This window comes from Prionailurus bengalensis, chromosome A2, assembly GCF_016509475.1.
Source record: "Prionailurus bengalensis isolate Pbe53 chromosome A2, Fcat_Pben_1.1_paternal_pri, whole genome shotgun sequence".
Classification (NCBI taxonomy): Eukaryota; Metazoa; Chordata; class Mammalia; order Carnivora; family Felidae; genus Prionailurus; species Prionailurus bengalensis.
The window spans coordinates 162,218,366-162,238,269 of NC_057348.1; the positions used below are offsets into that span (position 1 = coordinate 162,218,366).

The 19,904-nt window shown below is 40.5% G+C and overlaps 3 protein-coding genes and 1 pseudogene across 3 annotated transcripts in view; 2 read left to right on the forward strand and 2 right to left on the reverse strand.

Moving 5' to 3' along the window:
* The window catches only part of LOC122488509 (GTPase IMAP family member 1-like), a 66,927-nt gene that overhangs the window by 14,916 nt on the left and 32,107 nt on the right, over positions 1-19,904 (reverse strand). The window lies entirely within an intron of this gene.
* The window catches only part of LOC122488504 (GTPase IMAP family member 8-like), a 97,780-nt gene continuing 81,172 nt past the window's right edge, over positions 3,297-19,904 (forward strand). The window contains exon 1 of the mRNA XM_043589879.1: positions 3,297-3,486. Within this exon, the coding sequence (XP_043445814.1) occupies positions 3,459-3,486 (28 nt within the window). The 5' untranslated portion in view covers positions 3,297-3,458. The remainder of the gene's footprint in view (positions 3,487-19,904) is intronic.
* On the forward strand, positions 9,553-11,187 carry LOC122488514 (GTPase IMAP family member 7-like). The gene has a single exon (XM_043589897.1). The coding sequence runs from the start codon at positions 9,761-9,763 to the stop codon at positions 10,634-10,636; it is 876 nt and encodes a 291-aa protein (XP_043445832.1). The 5' UTR covers positions 9,553-9,760; the 3' UTR covers positions 10,637-11,187.
* On the reverse strand, positions 17,931-19,439 carry LOC122488505 (annotated as a pseudogene).

Sequence of the window (19,904 nt, forward strand, 5' to 3'; positions counted from 1 at the left end):
TTCCTTTGAGGGTTTCAGCCCCAAGTGCACTGTCACACCTAACACCTATATCTCTTTTGTGACATGGCTGCCATTAACCTGCAAGAGGCAGCTCTTCTTGCACATCCGTGGAGCCAGAAAACAATTTCATTAAAGCCATGTGAGTGCAGGGGTATAGATAATCCAGATCCCTTATCCTGGTAGACAGGCTGTGAGGTGCTGAGTCTTCCTTTTCATGCAGTGCCCTTTGGGGGTGGGGTGAGTGGGGAGAAACCAGGAAACCTTGAGTGATATCCACCTAAAAGAGATTGTTACAAAGTAGAAGTGACTAGTTTTATGTGGCACCAAGAGAGAAGGCTCCAGAATCCCTAACCCCCAACATGATGGTATTTGGGGATAAGGTAAGTGGGTTTCCATGAGTTCATGAATCTGGGGTCCTCTTGAGGGGATTTGTGCCCTTGTAAGAAGAGATAGCAGAGAGTTGCTTCCTCGATCCTTCATGTATGGACCTGGTGAGATGGCTCCATCCACAAATCAGGAGGTGAGTCTTCCCCAGGGAAATAAGTTGGCTGGCACATTGGGCTTGGGCTTCCCAGTCTCCAGAACTGTGAGAAATGAATTCCTGTAGTTCCTGCTCCCAGGCTGTGGTATTATGCTTGTGCAAACTGATTAAGACAGCATCTCTGATGTGTAGGTGAGCCTTAGAAGGGTAATCTATGAGACTAGCATAGAGGGTTCTATTGCTACTTCTAACTAATACCTATTGATCACTATGGTTTGAGTACCATTTCATGTGTACAAATTTATCTGGTTTCACAATGACCGTCTGAAGAAAGTATTCCATTTTAAAGATTAGGGGAGTGAGTTGCAGAGAGGTTAACTCACCCAAATGTGGCAGGCTGAATGGTGGCCCCTTAAAGATGGCCACACTCTAATCCCCAGAGCCTGTGAATGTTACCTTATTCCATAAGCATCTTTGCAGGTGTGATTAAGTTAATGACTTTGAGATGGGGAGATTATTCCGGATTATCTGGGTGGGCCCCAGATGTAATCAGAAAGGTCCTTCTAAGGAGAGGCAAGAAGGCAATGTGATGAAGGCAGCAGAGACTCGTGTGATGTGGCCACAAGCCCAGGACAGCTGGCAGCTTCTAGAAGATGTAAGAGGCAAGGGATGGAATCTCTCCTGGAGCCTCCAGAAAGAACCAGCTCTGCAGGACCTTGATTTTATCTCCATAACACTAATACCATGCTCTTGTCCTCCATAACTGCAGGAGATGAAGTTTTTATTGTTTTCAGCTACTAATGTTTTGGGAATTTGTTATGGAGGCATAGGAAACGGATCCACCAAGGTTACCAAGATGATATGTAGAAGAAACAGGACAATGGAGGAACGATTCTTTTAAACTACTGTTATTATTTCTGCACTATTTTAATAAGTTGAGCATTGAGATTATCTAGATCTGAGCAGCAGAAAACACCCTGAGCCCCACAAGAAGACTCCCATACAATTCAAAGGATGTCTCTTAATGACCCCACACCTTTTGAAAATTCATTATATCCACATTTCTGTGTGTGTGTGTGAAATGGAAAGAATCAAAGGAGAACATAAAAAAGGAAGCTGTGGCTTTGTCCACATTTATCTCTCTTCTTCTGACTATGTGGAAGGAGCAAGATCCTGGGTGGAAAGTTGTGTTTCCAGGGTTGCAGGAGGAGACAAGCGGTGGAGAGGCCTGTGGCTCACAGCATAGGTGCAAGTGGAAGGAAGCCCTCAATGATCAGGAGCGTGGCTAAGTGAACAATTCAGATATGGGGCTACACTGCTTCTATCCAGAATCTTGTAGAAGGAGATCACTCCTAACTTAGGGCTCAGGATGGGACTGATGGGGGCCACATGCTCCTTTTTGACCAATGATCACAAGGCTGTTACCATTTGAGACCCGCATCTGATTTCTTGTGACATCCATGGATTCTGTGTCAACTCATCTCCTGTTCCCTCTAGGGAACTTAGCAGCATACCTGAGCATAATACCTGGAGAAGCAATTAGCTGACCATGAAAACATCCAAGGACAAGTTTCCCTCAAGGAATATGTAGCTTGAAATGAAACTAGGAAATGGTAGAGATATTTTGAGCAGGAAATATGATTCTAGCTCTCCTCTAGACTTTTATGTATGCAGCCTCATCAAGACCAAGTTCATGGGTATGTGACCTGTGCCGTTGCACAGGGCCCTGTACTTAGAAGGGTTTACTGTTGTATTGATGTCATCTTGAAATTCTTAAATTTTTTTGTTTGTTTTTGACAAAGGGCCTGGCATATTCCTTTTGTGCCAGACTTTGCAAATTACATAGCTTGTCCCGGTCTGTGTCTTTATTGCAAGTTGGAAAACAGTTACCTGGGGCCCTCCAAGTCATTAGCACCAATAACTGGTCTAATGATATGGACCAATAATATAGTATTAATACAATAATTTCCAAATCTAGCTGCTTCCCTCCATGGGTTGCCACCCCATTGTCCACTACTTCCTGCCACATTTAGTTCTCTTAGTACCCACCTTCAAGTGTGAGCATCAAGTAATCCCATGTCTCAATGTAGTGAACAAAAATATATAATCAAAAACATTATAATTTTATGATGATGCAAGAGACAATTGGAACAGCTGGTCAACCATGAGAGGTTTTGACCATCTGCCTATCATCTCAAAGTTTCCAGAGCAGGTTGGAATGGATGCACTGGCTAAATCTGGGAAAATCTACCTGTGCCTGGGTCTGGGGTAGAGGAAAGTAGGAAGGTTGTAGGGGAAAGTTTGATCTCCTCCCTGGGTGCATCTTTTGTTGTCAGGTCATGCATATTTTGGGGCTTGAAAGAACCATATGAAGAAAACTAGAGAAGGTGTATGGTCATTGGAAGACTTTTTCCAGGCCACATCTTCCTTTTTTTCTCTTGGCTCCCAATGCTTTAGACTCTTGGCTTTGTACACGAAGGCTGGTAAATTTAATGAGTAACTTGAGACCTTCATGAAAGACTCTCATGAAAACCCATATGATACAATCACTGGGAAGTATCCCAGGCTCTAAATTTGGACACATCTAACCACACATTTGAGTTTCTTCTTCCTAGAATCACACCAGAGTCTCCCATGTCATGCAGGGAAGATGATCCAACACCATGCCTGGCTCTGTGTGCATGATTTGGGTCACTTAATAAGGGCCTTTGGGATCCACCAGTATAACCCCAAACAACAAATATAGCTTTGGAAAATTTGGTGTGAGAGCAGGCACATGGAGAAAAAGCTTACACCTTGGTAAAACTAAAGCACTCCTCCAATTATAGGGCAATATTTCTGTCTCTTTAAAGCCAAATAGTTCCTTCACTAGCTCCACCCAATCTGAGCTTCCTGCCTCAGAGGTTTAAAGGGTGCAAACACATTTTCCTCACAGTGAAAGCAAAAGCAGCAGCTCAAACAGATTCTTTGGAGAACAATGGGGAACTCAGCTCCTTCAAAAGAAGGTGAGCCTCGCCTCAGAGCAATGGAACCGTGAGGGTCTCAGGACATAGGGTTGTGCATGGGTGTGGGTTCTGGTCCGAGAGGGGATCAAGTACCGTGCCAGCAGCCCAGCAAACAGGATGCTGCCACAGGGGTCCTGGGGGAGGAAGTGTGGGAGTAAGGAGATTGAGTGGCCCATGTCCACACTGTCTCCTATTTAGCAGGACAAACTTGCTGAACAGCATATCTTCCATCAGTTCCTGTCATGACAGAGTGAGTGCTGCCTGACACCCCATCCATTTCCCTTAGTGGGAAACTAGTGTCCTCAAGGCAGGTCTTTAGAGCTGGAAGGCAATTTAGAGACCAGTCTGTCCCAATCCCTCTTTTTTCCTGAAAGAAAATCTGAATCCCAGATGGTGTGCGTGTGGTTTTATGAAATTCCCCGGGATACCCAGGTCACAAATGGCATAGGAAGCTTAGAATTCAGCTGGCTGTGTCCTTTCCAACATGTAAGAGAGAAATGGTGTGATCGACAGTGTAACAGAGGAGGTAAGGAAGGGGTGCCATGGGGGAGAGAATGAGCTATTCTATAGAAAACAAATGTGTGAAGCCCTTTGGTTGCCTTCCCTATTTCCAGGGTTGCTACCAGTTCATGTTTCTGGACAGAGAGTGATCTATCTCCCCTGGCCTCCCATGATCTCTTTCTGATCCAATGTAAACAGAAATGTAGAATCAAGGACCTGAGAAGGAACCAAGAAGAGACCAGAGTGTGCAAGGGTTATGCATGAGTGTAGGGTCAGACATACTTTGCATTGGATCCATTCTCTGCCCAAAGCCCATTAGCGCAGTGACCTTGGGCAACACTCTCAGCATTTCTGAGCCACATCAATCTCTTCATTTCAAGAAACAAAGTGGGGGCGCCTATGTGGCTCAGTGGGAAGCATGGGACTCTTGATCTCAGGGTTGTGAGTTTGAGCCTCATGCTGGGTGTAGAGATTAAATACATACATACATACACTTTAAACATTAGAATACTAAAAAGTATTAAATTACTAGAATACTAAAAATTTTATCACTTCATCAGTAATTACTTACATATGTATGTCTGGAAGATAAAGATCATTAAAATATACCATGATCAGAGTTCAAAAAGCAATTAGAATTTTTAAACAATTACCAGGTTTATTCCAATTCCAGATCTTCTCCTAGAATTTAAAATTGAAATCAGCTCCAAATACGGTTCATAAATTTTGATTCTTTCATATCTCTTAAATTTAATTTGATAAATAAGTTTTCACCTTCCTGTTTCTTTTTGTAAAATGTTTTTGGTTTTTGGTTTTCCACTGTATTCGGAATGGTTGGTCCTTTTTCCAAGAGAATTGGACAGTGTACTTTTTGCTCATTAAATCCTCAAGACGTCATATGACATGTTCTTCCAGTTTCCGTGTTTTGTATAAGTTTAAATTTAAGGAGAGGCTTGATCAGGTTAAGGCTTGCCTGGTTATTTGGGTGGCAATATTTCATAGGTGCAGTTGTAAACGTCTATCAGAAGGCACCTTATATATTCTTCTGTCTCTTTCTGTAATGTAGCAGACAGTAATGATAGCCTAGAGTAACTTTGTTTCATTATCGGTCACAAAATATAATATTATAATTCTATCAATCTTTCTTCATTTATTGGATGGCATAATCCTTTAAAAGAAAGTTCCCCTGAATCATACCTTTGTTTCCATAAGGTGTAGTTAATAAGACAAAAGGAATGCTTGATTCTTTTTTGTCCATGTTCAGACTGATGACATCATTTCCTAGCATACCCCAAAGAGAACACTTCACTTCTTTTGCGATGTTGGTATTGTTATGAATTCATGAACTTCAACATATTTGATGAATTTTAATCCATTGAAATTATTATTATCATTGGTACTCAAATTACCCCATCTCTGTCCAGTCAGCCTCTTCAAGTTGGCCCTGTAGTCCTTTCAGTAAGATCCAAACTTTTTTTTTTTGAAAGTAATCTCTGCACCCAATGTGGGGCTAGAACTCATGAACGTGGGATCAAGAGATGCATGCTGTATTGACAGAGCTAGCCAGGCATCCCACGGTCTGAGTAGTTTTTGATAGAATCCTCACTTTCTAGTATGACTAGATAGTCTAGGATCCACTTGTACGTTTCTTGGCCCAGATCTGGAATCGGTACGTTCTCCTAAGATTCTTAATGTTTTTGGTGGGAAATGGCATTTGAAGGGCACAGTATGGGCGCTAAGGGTGTTCATTGCCACTGGGCTTGTCCTTGGGCTTCAAAACTACACATGTGCACAAAAAGCTAAGAATAGGACAGGATTCCTGAAAGCAATTTAAGATTTTCTTGACGTTTTTTCCCCTATTTGGCCTTACACTATATCCCATTAGGACAATAGCCAATGAAGCAACTGCATTTTCAAGTTTCTTGGACCAATTCTTTGTGTGGTTTGTCTATTACACCAAATACTATGTAATTCATGTGCTTTTGATTTTTACCAGTTATCTTAAAATATAGTTTTTGTTTATAATTATGAAGCTATTTACAGATGTTCCTCACTATCCACAAGCAGAATGTTCCTATGAAATCTTTTATGAAACAAAATGACATAAAGGATAGAAGCAATTACCATCAAAGTACATGGAAAAAGGGTGCGCCTTCCCAGATCTCCCCCAAATAACCTCCCTTATGTGTTTCTGATACTTTTAGACACAACTTGTTAACAGATGCACACATTCAATTGAGAGAAATCCACGTGCTCATCTGGCTCACAGACTGGTGACTGGATGGTGAACCCCTGTGTGAGGTTCCCGGGGAAGGTGATTGGCAGCTGGCGTGGACAAGGGCCCACTCGTCCTCTCTATTAGCTCAACTGGCTGTGAAACAAATGCAGAACGCTGTATTCGTGTTCAGCTTTTTTTTCTTGTACAATGAAAAATCCTCTTTGAATTTTTGTCAGCCAGCAACAGCAGGTACACATGTTGGTCTTTAATAAAGGACAAGAGGTGTAATTCGAACTCTCAAAAAGAAGGAAGTACATGCTTTCAAGACAAATCTATGAAATTGAAGTATATTCAAAGTAGTTTCCAGCTTCTACCCTGCCCCCGCCTTATTCCTCCCATCCCTCTGTCAGTAACTTCTTTGGTGACGGTTCAGATGATCTGCCATTGCTTTATCATGTGCATGAAATATATGTTGTATTTAGTACCTACAGTTCATGTTCCTCCCCACTAGAGAAATGACAGTAAACTAAATATTATTTTCTTCGCTTTGCCTTTTTTTTTTTTTTTTTTTTTTTTTGCTTAGTGAAATATCCTGGAGATCTCTCCATCCCGGCATAGAGAGGTATTTCTTATTCCTTTCTACAGTTGGATAGTACACCGCTGTGTGTATGTACCTTAGTTTATTCAACCAGACTCCTACTGGTGGGCATTTGGTATATTTTTGGTCTTTAATTATTACAAATAGTGATGCAGAGAATAAACATATGCCTTATCTTTTTCTGTGTTTTTGTCAGTGTAGCTCTGGGATAAAAGGAAGGGGAACTTCTTCCTCTACCCTTCAAGGTCTTCCAGCTGCACTAAGAATTACATTCACTTGAGGCAGATTAACAAGAGGAAAAAGAGCAGTGTGCACAAATGCTCAGTAATGAAACTAAGATGAAGAGAAATGACCAAGGCAGGCAGTTTTTATACTTTTTAGGCAAAGAGATGATGGATCTGTGAGGGATTGACAAAACATGGAAAACTTAACTTTGGGAGCATCTGTTAGGGAGGAATTCTTTTTTTTTTTTTAATGTTTAATTTGAATTTTATTTTATTTTATTTTTTTTAATGAAATTTATTGACAAATTTGTTTCCATATAACACCCAGTGCTCATCCCAAAAGGTGCCCTCCTCAATACCCATCACCCACCCTCTCCTCCCTCCCACCCCCCATCAACCCTCAGTTTGTTCTCAGTTTTTAACAGTCTCTTATGCTTTGGCTCTCTCCCATTCTAACCTCTTTTTTTTTTTTTTTCCTTCCCCTCCCCCATGGGTTCCTGTTAAGTTTCTCAGGATTGTTAGGGAGGAATTCTAAAGAGACTTTGGGCTGGGGTAGTAAATTAGTAGAAAGTAGTGGGCTGTTTATACAGTCTTCTTGGCTCTAAATCTCCCATCCCTGGTCATAAGGGTGTTTCTTTACCTCCTGGGACAGGAAGGGCACCTTTTACATGGGAGATTTGTTTCCTGTTTGGAGGGGGACAGAAGAGGGTCTTAATAATCTTCCCACATAGGTTGTATCTTGTTACTTTCACTTAAAATAGTCAGTATGCCGGGGCGCCTGGGTGTCTCAGTCAGTTGAGCGTCCGACTTCGCTCAGGTCATGATCTCACAGTTCGTGGGTTCGAGCCCAGCGTCAGGCTCTGTGCTAACCGCTTGTTGGGAGCCTGGAGCCTGCTTCAGATTCTGTGTCTCCTTCTCTCTCTGCCCTTCCCCCGCTCATGCTTTGTCTCACTCTGTTTCTCCAAAATAAATAAATGTAAAAAAATTTAAAAAAAGAAATAGTATGCCAACATTGCACGTTTAGGTGTGATCTGCCCTTGACCACTACAGGCATAAATCCTAAAATTGGGACTCTGAATCCAAGAATAAATGTATATGTAATTTGTACGATATTGCCAATTTCTCCTCTGTAGGTTTTAGACTGTTTTTCAATTTCATTAGCCATGGAGAAGAGAACCTGTTTCCGCTAAACCTTTACTGACTCATTATAGCAGCAAATTTTTGGATTATTGCCAAATCCGTAAGTGGAGAAATAGTATCTCAGTGTAATTTTAATTTACTATATTTAGTTATTTTCTTTTCCTATATTGGAATTTTCTCTACTTTAAGTTAGTGTTCATATGTTTTTACATAGTTGAAGAGCATTGGCATTTCTTTTTTTTCTTTGAACTGTTTATTCCTATGTCTTGCTCCCTTTTCTATCGAGCTGTTGGAAATTTGTCTGTCTACTTTTAGGTATTCTTTGTATAAGAGGAGAATTAACCCTCTTTGATATAGTCTGACATTCGTATTTTAATTGTCTGTGATGTTTGTTGTCTCCCACTGTCTTTTAGGTCGTTATGTAGTCAGATGTATGAATCCTTTTCCTTACAATCTTTCAAATCTTAGAAATAGTTGCCCCTTCCCTAGGTTACAAAGGATTGGTCTGAGTTTCTTCTAGTATTTATGTGGATTGATTTTTAGTGTTTATATTTCTAATGTATTTAGCAAGTGAATGGCCTGAAGACGTGGGTGCAGTTTTGTCTTTTTCTGTGCGGTTTTGCAGTTATCCCAATGCTGGTTATTAGTCCATCTTTCTTCCCATTGCTGTGAGATGCTGCCTTACGGACGATAAATGTAACACGATACAATTGAACTGGATACTCATGAATATAGTAGACCAATTTGGTCTATTTCTGAATTGTCTGTTTTTGTTTTCCATTCTGTCTCTGTTCACACACACATCATACTGACTTAATTATAGGGGCTAAAATATTTTACTATCTGGTAGAGATGGCCCTCCCTCATCGTTCTTCTCTTTGTTGACTCTACAGGCTAATTTTCTTTCTTCATTCATCCAAATGAAGATTATAGTCAACTATATAGGCGGCAGAGAAAAAATGGTAACAAATTTGTTAAAATTTATATTTCTATAAAATCACGTTAAAGAAGTATCTATTAAAACAGCATTGAATTTGGGGAAATGTCTGTTCTGCATCAAAGTGTTTTTCTTCTTAACTCTACTAAAGAGGATGTATTGTAACAATCCATTTTCTCATATTGAACCACCCTACTATTTCTGAAATAAATCACATTTAATTGTGGGGTATTACTTTTTAGTGTCTGACAATTTATTTGGGATTTTTGCATTAGTATTCGCAAATGAGACATGTCTGTAGCTTTATTTATTGGTGAAATCTTTGTTAGCCTTTGGGATCAATATCATACTTGTGGCATAGAAAGAACAGGAAAGATTTCTTTCTGTTTTAAGTCATCAGGAATAGTTTAAGAAAGGTTAAGTGAGATCCCCATGAAGCCATCTGGACCTGGTACTCTTTTGTAGGGGAACTCTTTAACTACTTTATTGTTTCTTCCATGGTGATTGAATTGTTTCATCTTTTTGTCTTTATGGGACCAACATGGATAGTACACTACTGCAGGTTTTCATGGAGAAACAGAAAGGAGATAAGAGGAACATGATGGTTTCCACTTACCTTCATTGACTCTTTTTCTTCTCCTTCCCTTTTTTAAGACATGGCAGACCCTCAGGACAACACTCTGAGGATTGTTTTGGTGGGGAAAAGTGGAAGTGGGAAGAGCGCAACGGCAAACACCATCCTGGGGAGTAGTGTCTTTGAGTCTAAAATTGCACCCAATGCTGTCACCACCAAGTGTCAAAAAGCATCCAAGGAATGGAAGGGGAGGAAACTTCTTGTTGTTGACACCCCAGGGCTCTTTGACACCAAGGAGACCCTGGATACCACGTGCAGGGAAATCAGCCAGTGTGTCCTCTACTCCTGCCCTGGGCCCCACGCCATCATCTTGGTCCTCCAGCTGGGCCGCTACACGGATGAAGAGCAGAAGACCATGGCATTGATCAAGTATGTCTTTGGGAAGCCAGCCTTGAAGCACATGATCATGTTGTTCACTCGCAAAGATAACTTGGAGGGGCAGAGCCTGAGTGACTTCTTAGCAGATTCAGATGTGAAGCTAAGAAACATCATCAGCGAGTGTGGGAACCGCTACTGTGCCTTCAACAACAGAGCCTCAGAGGCCGAGAAGGAAGCTCAAGTGCAGGAGCTGGTGGAGCTGATAGAGGAGATGGTGCAGAACAACGGAGGGGATTACTTTACCGATGCCATTTACAAGGACACAGAGAAGAGGCTGAGGCAACGGGAAGAAGACCTGAAGAAGATCTATGCCGATCAATTAAATAATGAAATTAAACTAGTAGAAAAGGAATATGCTGATAAATCACAGGAAGAACGGGAGAAAAAAATAGAATGGCTAAAGAGGATTTATGATGAACAATTAAAAAATATCAGGGAAGAAGCTGAGAAGGGCATATTTGAACATGTTTTAGATGGGATTAGGAGGGTGCTTTCAAAAATATGGCATACGTTTTGGTAGTAAAGACCATTTCATTTTTTCTTTTGAATTTACGATGATTTGCAATAGTGGTAGATTGTAGTTTCCATAGACAGCTGTGACAGTAGCTTCTACTTATTCTTCCTATAACCTGACCCTGTTACTCCTGCCACTGACTTGCGGGGCCTGTGTCCTCTACCTTGGAACAGGGCAGATCTGGGACCGTTTCAATTAATAGCAGATGGTTGAAGCAACACCTTGTGACTCTAAAGTTACATGTGGGCAATGCTTCCTTGCCCTGTTGGGGTTCTTGCCCTTGGAACTTGACTGTCATGTTGTGAGAAAGCCCAGGCTGCCTCTTGAGAGGCCCCCTTCCAGAGGGCTTGAAGTCACTGGCCCACTTCCCAGCTCACCTTTCATTTGTGACTCACACCAACTTGCCCGCCATGCAAATGAGGCAATGCAGAAGCGGGCCCTCCGGCTGCCCCGCCATCTCAGGCGAAGTTGCAGAAAGCAAAGATGATCCATTCCCACTGAGTCCTGCCCAAATTGCAGCTTTATGAGAACAAATAAATGATGGTTTTTGTTTTTAACCACTGAGCTTCAGAATGGTTTGTTATGCAGTGAGAACCAACCAGAATGAAGCCTCTTCCCAGCTCTCAGTCCCCACCGCCTCCCCTTCCCACCTGTCCCTCTTCACACAAAGTTGGCATAATCAGGCAATGGCATATAGAGTTCAAAGACTCAGGAAAATTCAAATCAGAAATCCTGCACATGTCAAGTGTCTGAAACACTGGTCACATGTGTGGTTGCACTGCATGGTCACAAGTACTTTTTAGGGAGGTATTGGGTTTCTCTGGAAGATTGTTCTGTGGTTCATGGAGATCTGAAAGTCACAGGATTCTCTTACTGTGTTTCTCTCTTTTCTGTTTTAGGGACCATCCTAACCTAAAATGTCTCCAATTGTATCTGAAAAATCCCATCTGGGCCACATAGTTTTCATTTGCCTCTGCAGAATCACACTTCACCCTAGCTCTTTGCCCCCTGAGGCTGATCTATTTGCACTGCATTGGTGGGATCTCTTGCTCTCTGACTTCTGCCTGGCTGGCCAATGGGAAGTCCAAGTCAGAGGCCCTGTGGAAGTAGAAAAGCAAGGCTGGGGTATCCATTCTCCCACGTCTATCTCTGCAGGGCCATCTCTGACTAACTGCAACCCTACGCCAAAGGTCACAGCTCCTCCCTTGGTGGCCTTTCTACCCAACTCTTCTTCTGAATTCCAGTGTTCGTTCACCCCTTCAGGTGGGATTTAATTTTCTTATCGATACTATCAATGTCCCCATGTTTTCTCAATTTCCTGTGTCCACAGTGTGTAAGAGGCCCCTTCTCTAACCTTTCTCCAAGTACCTAATGAGAGCAGACTATCTTTTTCCTGTGAGAACCTGATTGATAAATCTTATGGTACCCAGTTCTCCTTCAGAGCATCTTTATTGTTATTGATGGTTTTTCATTCCCTCTAGTGCTTGTTTTCTGACACCAGAAAAATCTCTCCTTACCCTTCCATGCTATGACATTTGCAGTAAGTAGATGAAAGGTTCTGTCTTGCTAAAATAATAGAGAAATTTCAAAGTTAGATGGGTGACTCTCAGTCACTCACAAGGATTGCAGACATCCCAAATCCAAATTATTAGAATTTTTATTTGTCCTTTGTTTTGTCTGTGAACATGACTGAGAGTGTTTACCATATCAGTGACTCTTCGGGAGATGGATTAGAGATTAAGTCTGGAAAACTTAAGATTCTAAATACCCACTCATTCTAAGATTCATCACCAGTATTCAGAACACAGTAAAAGCAACACGGAAAAAAAATCCTCTCATGAGAAAACATGTGTCAAATGCCAAAGTGAGACCAAAGTACTCTTTGCCATCATGCAGTTCTTATGTTCAAAAGTACTTCCTTGTAAGTGACTCATCTGTGTGATGGTATCTCTAGAGAGCAAAGTATTCATGCTCTCTCCTGACTTTTTTCATTTCAGAACCGTTTAAAAGATATTTTCTCTCAGAGATATGCAGAAGCATTCTTAATACAATTAACCTGTGTGAGGGCTGTTTGAATGTGCAGCTTATGTGATCTAACTTCTTTTTTCCCAACCTTAGGTTCTATTTTGGAAGGTAACACATACCCAGAGAAAAACCAGTAAATCAAATAAATCATTATCTCTTCACTTGACAATTGAAATATTGCTCACTCACTTCTCTTAACATATTTTATGTCCCAGTTTTCCCTGAAGATGGTTCTATTTCAGTGCTGAAGACTGTGGTATTTCCAGCGTTTAATGTGTGCATGATCCCTGTTGTTGAAATATGTGATAGTCATGACTCATGATGGGGAATTTAAACAAGGATTTATAGAAGAAGACCTGAGGAAGTATTTAGGTGTGAAGTCTACTGTGAAGGATGTGTAGGATGTGTCCATGTGGGTGATGGGTAGGATGATTATGCTTCTGTTCAGAAACAGGAGTGATAGGTAAGTTCAGGGTGATAGGTAAGATTTTCAGGGGAAGGGTAGAGTCAGGAGCCACAGCGTTCAGTTAGGTTGTGACACGTTGAATATCAGATGTCAAAGGTAGGGTCCAATATAAACAACCTGCATTAACTTGAAATCTGCATCCGAAGGTTATGTGAAAGGCTTGGGGTAAATGTGGCAGGATGTTAACATAAATATCTCCAATTTCACCTGAATCTTTCTAATTGCCGATACCCCACAGTCAAAAGCTCTATGCCAGAAGATCCACATAGGATGCCCAAAGGAAGAAGCGAGAACCAGTTTTGTGAGATTTATTCCTTCAACTAATTTGATAGATATTTGAAGGGATCAAGAGGAAAGGACTTTTTTTTTTAGGTTTTATTTAAGTAATCTCTACAGCCAACATGGCATTCCACCTCATGACCCTGAGATCAAGTGTCTCATGCTCTTCCAAATGAGCCAGCCAGGCATCCCAGGAGGAATGACTTTTAAAAGAGAACCCCTCAATTATAAGGACAATGACAAATTAGAATTGGTCAATTCTTGGGGTTCATCTATAGAGCAATCACCCCCCCCCCCCCAGTGCAGAAGGTGACCCAGGTGTACCGTGTGACTATATAAGGGAAGCCCCACAGGGACTCCTCTCTGCGTGCCATGTCCAGCGAGATGGAGGTTCCCTCTTCCCAAAAGCTAGTGAGGTGGCCTCAGGACTTTGATGCTGCCAGAGGGATGTGGGTCGTGTATGTTAAGAGACTTGATGTGTTTCCTTTGGAGTTTGGCTTTGCTGCCTGCTGGTCCCATGGGATACATGAAGGCTATTGCTGTGTTCTGTGGAGGGAGCAGGGTACACACGGTGGCGGCTGTCTTGGAAGCAGTCAAAACTTTCACTAGGGAGCGGGGGAGGGGCAAAAGTATAGGTTTCTCATATCAAATGTGGGCCATACAGTAGGGATGCAGCCAAAGCCAGTTTGAGGGGGACTTGCCCAGGGGCCCAGCAGGGATCCCAACAGCTTCTGTGTGGACAAGAGCTCTGGAAGTCCAGGCACCAGGAACAGACATGGAAGCAACCGGCGGGAGGGGAGAGAGTGGCCGTCTGTTGGACTTGTGATTGCAGATTCCCAGGGAAGACTCTCTAAAGACTCATTAAAGGTCTCCTGGGTGGGGGAAGAGCCACTAAGTATTCTGCCACGATCCCCCACCCCCACCAAGGCCAGACTACACCTGACTGGTCTTCAGTGTTCCTGCCTCTTCTCCCCCAGCCCATGAGCAATCAGAGCCAAGGCAAGGACAGGAGGAGAAGGGCAGGTTGGGGAGAGCTCTAAGCAACCCTGTCTACACTGCAGGTTCTTTTCTGGGAGCAGGCATAGGCCAGGGATTGTAGAAAATTTACCCTTCAGTGAAACTGAATAATTTTTTAAACTGTTTATTTATTTTTGAGAGAGAGAGAGAGAGAGAGAGAGAGAGAGACAGAGTATGAGTGGAGGAGCGGCAGAGAGAGAGGGAGACACAGGATCTGAAGCAGATATGTATTTTGCTGATTAATTTTCATTCTTTCTCTTTCCTAATACACACTGAAAGCTAAATTTTAATTTTTCATAGGCTTTGAAATGCAGTAATTTAATTACACTTCATTCCAAATATTGATCAATTTCTGTTTTTGTCTCTTTTGACCCATCAGTTATTTAAAACTGTGTTCTCCAATTGCTAAACGTATGACATTTTATTTACTTTTCTTTTAATTACATTGTGGTCAGGAAATGTTGTCTATGTTATTTCAAAAATTTTAGAGCATTTCTTCATGGATAAACATAAGAACAACGTTAATAAATTTTTCCTACGTACTTGTAAACAACTGGCTCAGAAATTTCATGAAATAGTCTACATATGCTCATTAGGTCAAACTTATCAATCATGTGGCTTAAATCTTCTGTGTACTTTTTGATTTTTTTGTATCTGCCTGTTGTAGCAATGAGAGGTGTGTGTTAAAATCTGTCACCATACATGGAGATTTGTCTGTTTCCTCTTGTGATTTGATTATTCCCTTTATACATGTGATGCCTCCCTTTGTGGTGCATATCAATGTAAAACCGTGTTTTGTCTTGATGCATGGGAATACTTACACCTGATGAACAAGGCAGCTGTTTCGAGACCGTGGTGTGCATTCAACTCATCTTCTCTGCTCTCCCCCCTCCTTACCCTCCCTCTGTGATTTTCCTTCTTTTACAAGAGAACATCTCATAGCTTTTGTAATTTACAAATTTGTTTTTTGTTCATTTTCTGCTCCTTCAAGGACCACTAAACGATTCAGAAAGAAAGGATCCTTACCAGCTCTCATTGCTGATGTATTCAGTTGCCCAGAACAGTGCCTGGCACATGATAAGCTCTCGATAATTATCGAATGAAAAGTCTATGTAGTTTGATATTCTGTTTTTATTTGTTTAGAATGTGCTTGTAGGTTTACTTACACTTTTGTTTTCAAGTTTTCCCTCACTTAACGTTTTTGACTTGGATTTCTTCTTCAGTCCCCTCCAAAACTCTTTATTTTTTTTTTAACTGAAAACATTGGTGCATTTATCATAATTAAAACTTGTGACTTATGGGGATGTATATTTAAAGTTTTACTCTTTGCTTTTACTTGTCCAGCCTGTTCCGTATTTCTTTTTCTTCCCCTTCCTCTGTGTGGTTTAACTTGAATGATTTGGATTTTTTTTTCACATTTTGTGTTTTCCTCTACTAGTTTGGAAATTATGTGTGCTTTTCCTGTAATCACCCAGTGATTACAACATACATTCTTAACTGCTCAAAATCTCGAGAAATCTGTTTTAATCTTCTTCATATACAACAAATTAGAACATTTTAATTCCATTCCCACCCTCAACCCCAATCTATATATTGTTATTGTTGAATATTTAATTTTCTCATTCTCCCCGATTAAACCTTAGGAAGCATTAGTATTATTTTACACAGTTTGCATTTGTTTAAACTTACTTTTTTTTACCTGTGATTTACTATCTGGATTACTTTCCTCTTGCCTCAGATACATTCTTTACAAATTCCTCTAATGAGATTGTGCTAGAGATTGTGTCAAGAAATCTCAGTCTGTGTTGCCTGAAATGGGTGTATGTATTTTCCCCTTAGTTTTGACAGCAATTTTCTCTGAGACTAGGATTTCAGGTTGACTGTCATTTTCTCTCAGCACACTGAAAACCTACCTCCACTGTTTCCTGGCTCCTCTGTTGGGCACCTGACTGGCTAAGTTGATATAGTGTTTGAGTCTTACTCTCAGGGTCATGGGTTTGAGCCCCATGTTGATGGGTGTAGAGTTTACTTAAAAAAAATGGATGTAGAGCTTACTTAAAAAAAAAGAGGGGCACCAAGGTGGTTCAATTGGTTAAGCATTCAGCTCTTGGTCTGGGCTCAGGTCATGATCTCACAGTTCTTGGGATTGAGTCTCACAGTGGGCTTTTCACTGACAGCACAGAGCCTGCTTGGGGTTCTCTCTCCCCCTGCTCCCTCCTGCTCACTCTCTATCTCTCAAAATACATAAATTAAAAAAAATCAGCATAACTCCAACTATTTCTTCCTCAAAGGTCCTCTCTCTGTTCTTTCTGACTCCCTTTAAGGTAGTCTTTCTGCTTTGATGGGATATAATTTTACTATGTGCTAAGGTGTGAATGCTTTCTTTCTTTTTTTTAAAAATAATTTATTTATTTTTAAATTTACCTCCAAGTTAGTTAGCATATAGTGCAACAATGATTTCCGGAGTAGATTCCTTAATGTATTTTACCCATTTAGCCTATCCCCCCTCCCACACCCCTCCAGCAACCCTTTGTTTGTTCTCCATATTTAAGAGTCTCTTAGGTTCCCCCCCCGTTTTTATATTATTATTATTTTTTTAGATCAATTGCATCTTTAATTTAAGCATTTTCCATTATAATAAGGGCTTTCATTTCTCTGCTTGGTTTTTAATAAAAGCCTTGTGCAGGTGTCTGCAAAGCTGGAGGCTTGGAAATCTAAAGCCATGGTCAGAGCCTATATAACTTACAAATCCAGTCAATTTGGATCATATGGTAGGAGATTAGGCTTGAGACTCTGGACAGTCTATATTACTTCAAGATTAGTCTTTGGGCACTGCCTACACAGACTGGTACTAACAATTGAAAACTAGAACTTAAAACTCCAGTGCTCCATAGCACACATGCTGTGTAAAGAACCCACTGTAAAAGAAATGATAGAATTAGAAAAATCTTTTGCAGCCATTACAAAAAATAATAGGTAACAATTACCAATGAATACTAAACTGGTTAGATGAAAGACCAATGGGGAACTTTCTAAGAATCCACTGGCTGACAACACCTGAGTGGACTGTCAATTCTCACATCCATAAAACTGGTACATGGATATTACATGCCTGGTGTGATACAACAGGGATAGTACTTCTTATAAATTATCCTTGACAAAAAATAATTTTGAACACAAATTTACTGGAACTTCTTACATCTACCAGTCTGCAGGAGAATGGGTGATAGAGGAAAAAACTTCATCAATAATTTGAACACTTCATTTGTTATTTGCATGTCTTCCTTATTAAAAAAAATTTTTTTTAAGTAATCTCTACATCCAACATGGGGCTCAAACTCATGACCTTGCGATCAAGAGTCACATGCTCCACCAACTGAGCCAACTAGGCACCCCACATGTCTTCCTTATTATAGATAACCTAGTCTAATGAAATGAGATCATTTATAATGATTACATAGTAAAACGTTATAGCCAAAAATACAAAAAGTCCTCACTTTATTTTTTAAAAAGTACTTTTGAAAAATTTTATTTCACCAGGGTCTAATCCTTTGCTGATGTTCAAATTTAAACAATTTTTCTGAGTCTGTCTCATAAGCGAAAAACATGAAAAGTTGCTTCTGTGGCATTTTCTTCTAGTTTTTCAAGCCCTCATGTAGTACCAACTGGTTCAAAATACTGGTTTGTTTCAAAGCATGCAGTTTAGATGTATCTTCGCTGATGATGGTGATATTTCCATTTTGTTCCTGAGCTGTCAGGTCACTTTCACTGTCAGACAGTGTACATAGTAGAATATCATTTTCATAGGTTGGAAAATAATACTCTGGTTGATCCCATATCTTTCTTGCAAGAAGCAGTGATGTATGTTTAGTCTTTTCCATGTGAGTCCTTAACTCTGCTTTGGACTTGAATTTCACATGGCAACTATAACATCTACATTGGTGAATTTGCCTTCGAATGAAATTGACCAATTTTACTTGCTGATAGAAATTCAATCCAAGTTCTGACTTTATTTTGAGGAGATCAAAATCGTGTGCTTCCTCCATGTGGACACATAATTTCTCAATTGTTTCTGCTTGCTTTTCACAAAATAGGCAGACAGCAGAGTCAGGACGCTCTTCCCAATCAGACCAGTCGTCTTCCTGATGGTCTAGCAACTCCCGATCATCTTCCAACTGAACTTCCTCCCACGATTTTCCAAGTTCCAAATAATTGATGACATAAAATTGGTCATATTCTCTGTTCTTAGGATTGATCCTCCGATGCTGTTTTTTCCTCATATGATCTTTAAGTGTATTTTTGTCCCTGAAGGTCTTCTCACAGTATAAGCACTGCAAGTTGTCAAGCTTTTTCTGTAATGTGCATAGAAATTCATTGCAGTTTGCAATGTTGTCTGGCAAGCCAATGTTGAAAGCATGTTCTCTGGCCATGTGGTTCAAAAGAACAGATCTGTTCCTGAAAAACTCCTCATTGCAAAACATACAAATACCATGAAAATTGTTATCATTTCTTTCTTGCTGCTGTTGTTTCAGAATTTCTTTCAGTCTTTGTTTCTGAAGTTCCTCTCTAAGTACTCTATCTTCTGGTAAAACATCACATAACAAAAAGTAATTGTCTTCTTCTTCAAGTGGAGCTGTGGATTTGATTCTTATCACACTACAAAAATCTGTAACGGGCTGTTCAGTGAACCTTTTCCTCCAATATAAAACGTACCTTTGGAAATCAGCAACCAACTTGACATCAGCTGTGACCATCTTATGTTCAATAATCATGTGCTTCAGAAGTTTGTCTTGTTCATCCATAGGAAAATGTTCTTCACAGAAAATACAAGGTTCTCACAAGATGGAGAACCTTCTAAAGCGGTGGTGCCACCTGGACTTTCTGGCAGGGAAAGCAGCTCCAGGATACAATCCTTACCTCATAACTGACACTCCCAGATTCTCTATGGTTGCTCTTGCAGTCCTCCTCCCCTCAAGCAGCAGCCCCCTGGGTCTCGGGAGCAGCCATTACAAGGCAGAGGAGAAAAGGGAGGGCACCGTTTTTATATTATTTTTGCTTCCCTTCCATTGTGTTCATCTGTTTTGTATCTTAAAGTCCTCATATGAGTGAAGTCATATGATATTTGTCTTTCTCTGACTCACTAATTTCACCTAACATAATACCTTCTAGTTCCGTCCATGTAGTTGCAAATGGCAAGATTTCATTCTTTTTGATCACTGAGTAATACTCCATTCTATATATATATATATATATATATATATATACCACATCTTCTTTATCCATTCATCCATTGATGAACATTTGAACTCTTTCCATACTTTGACTATTGTTGATAGTGCTGTTATAAACATGGGGGTGCATGTGTCTCTTTGAAACAGCACACCTGTATCCCTTGGATAAATACCTACTAGTGCAACTGCTGGGTCGTAGGGTAGTTCTATTTTTAATTTTTTGAGGAATTTCCATACTGTTTTCCAGAGCAGCTGC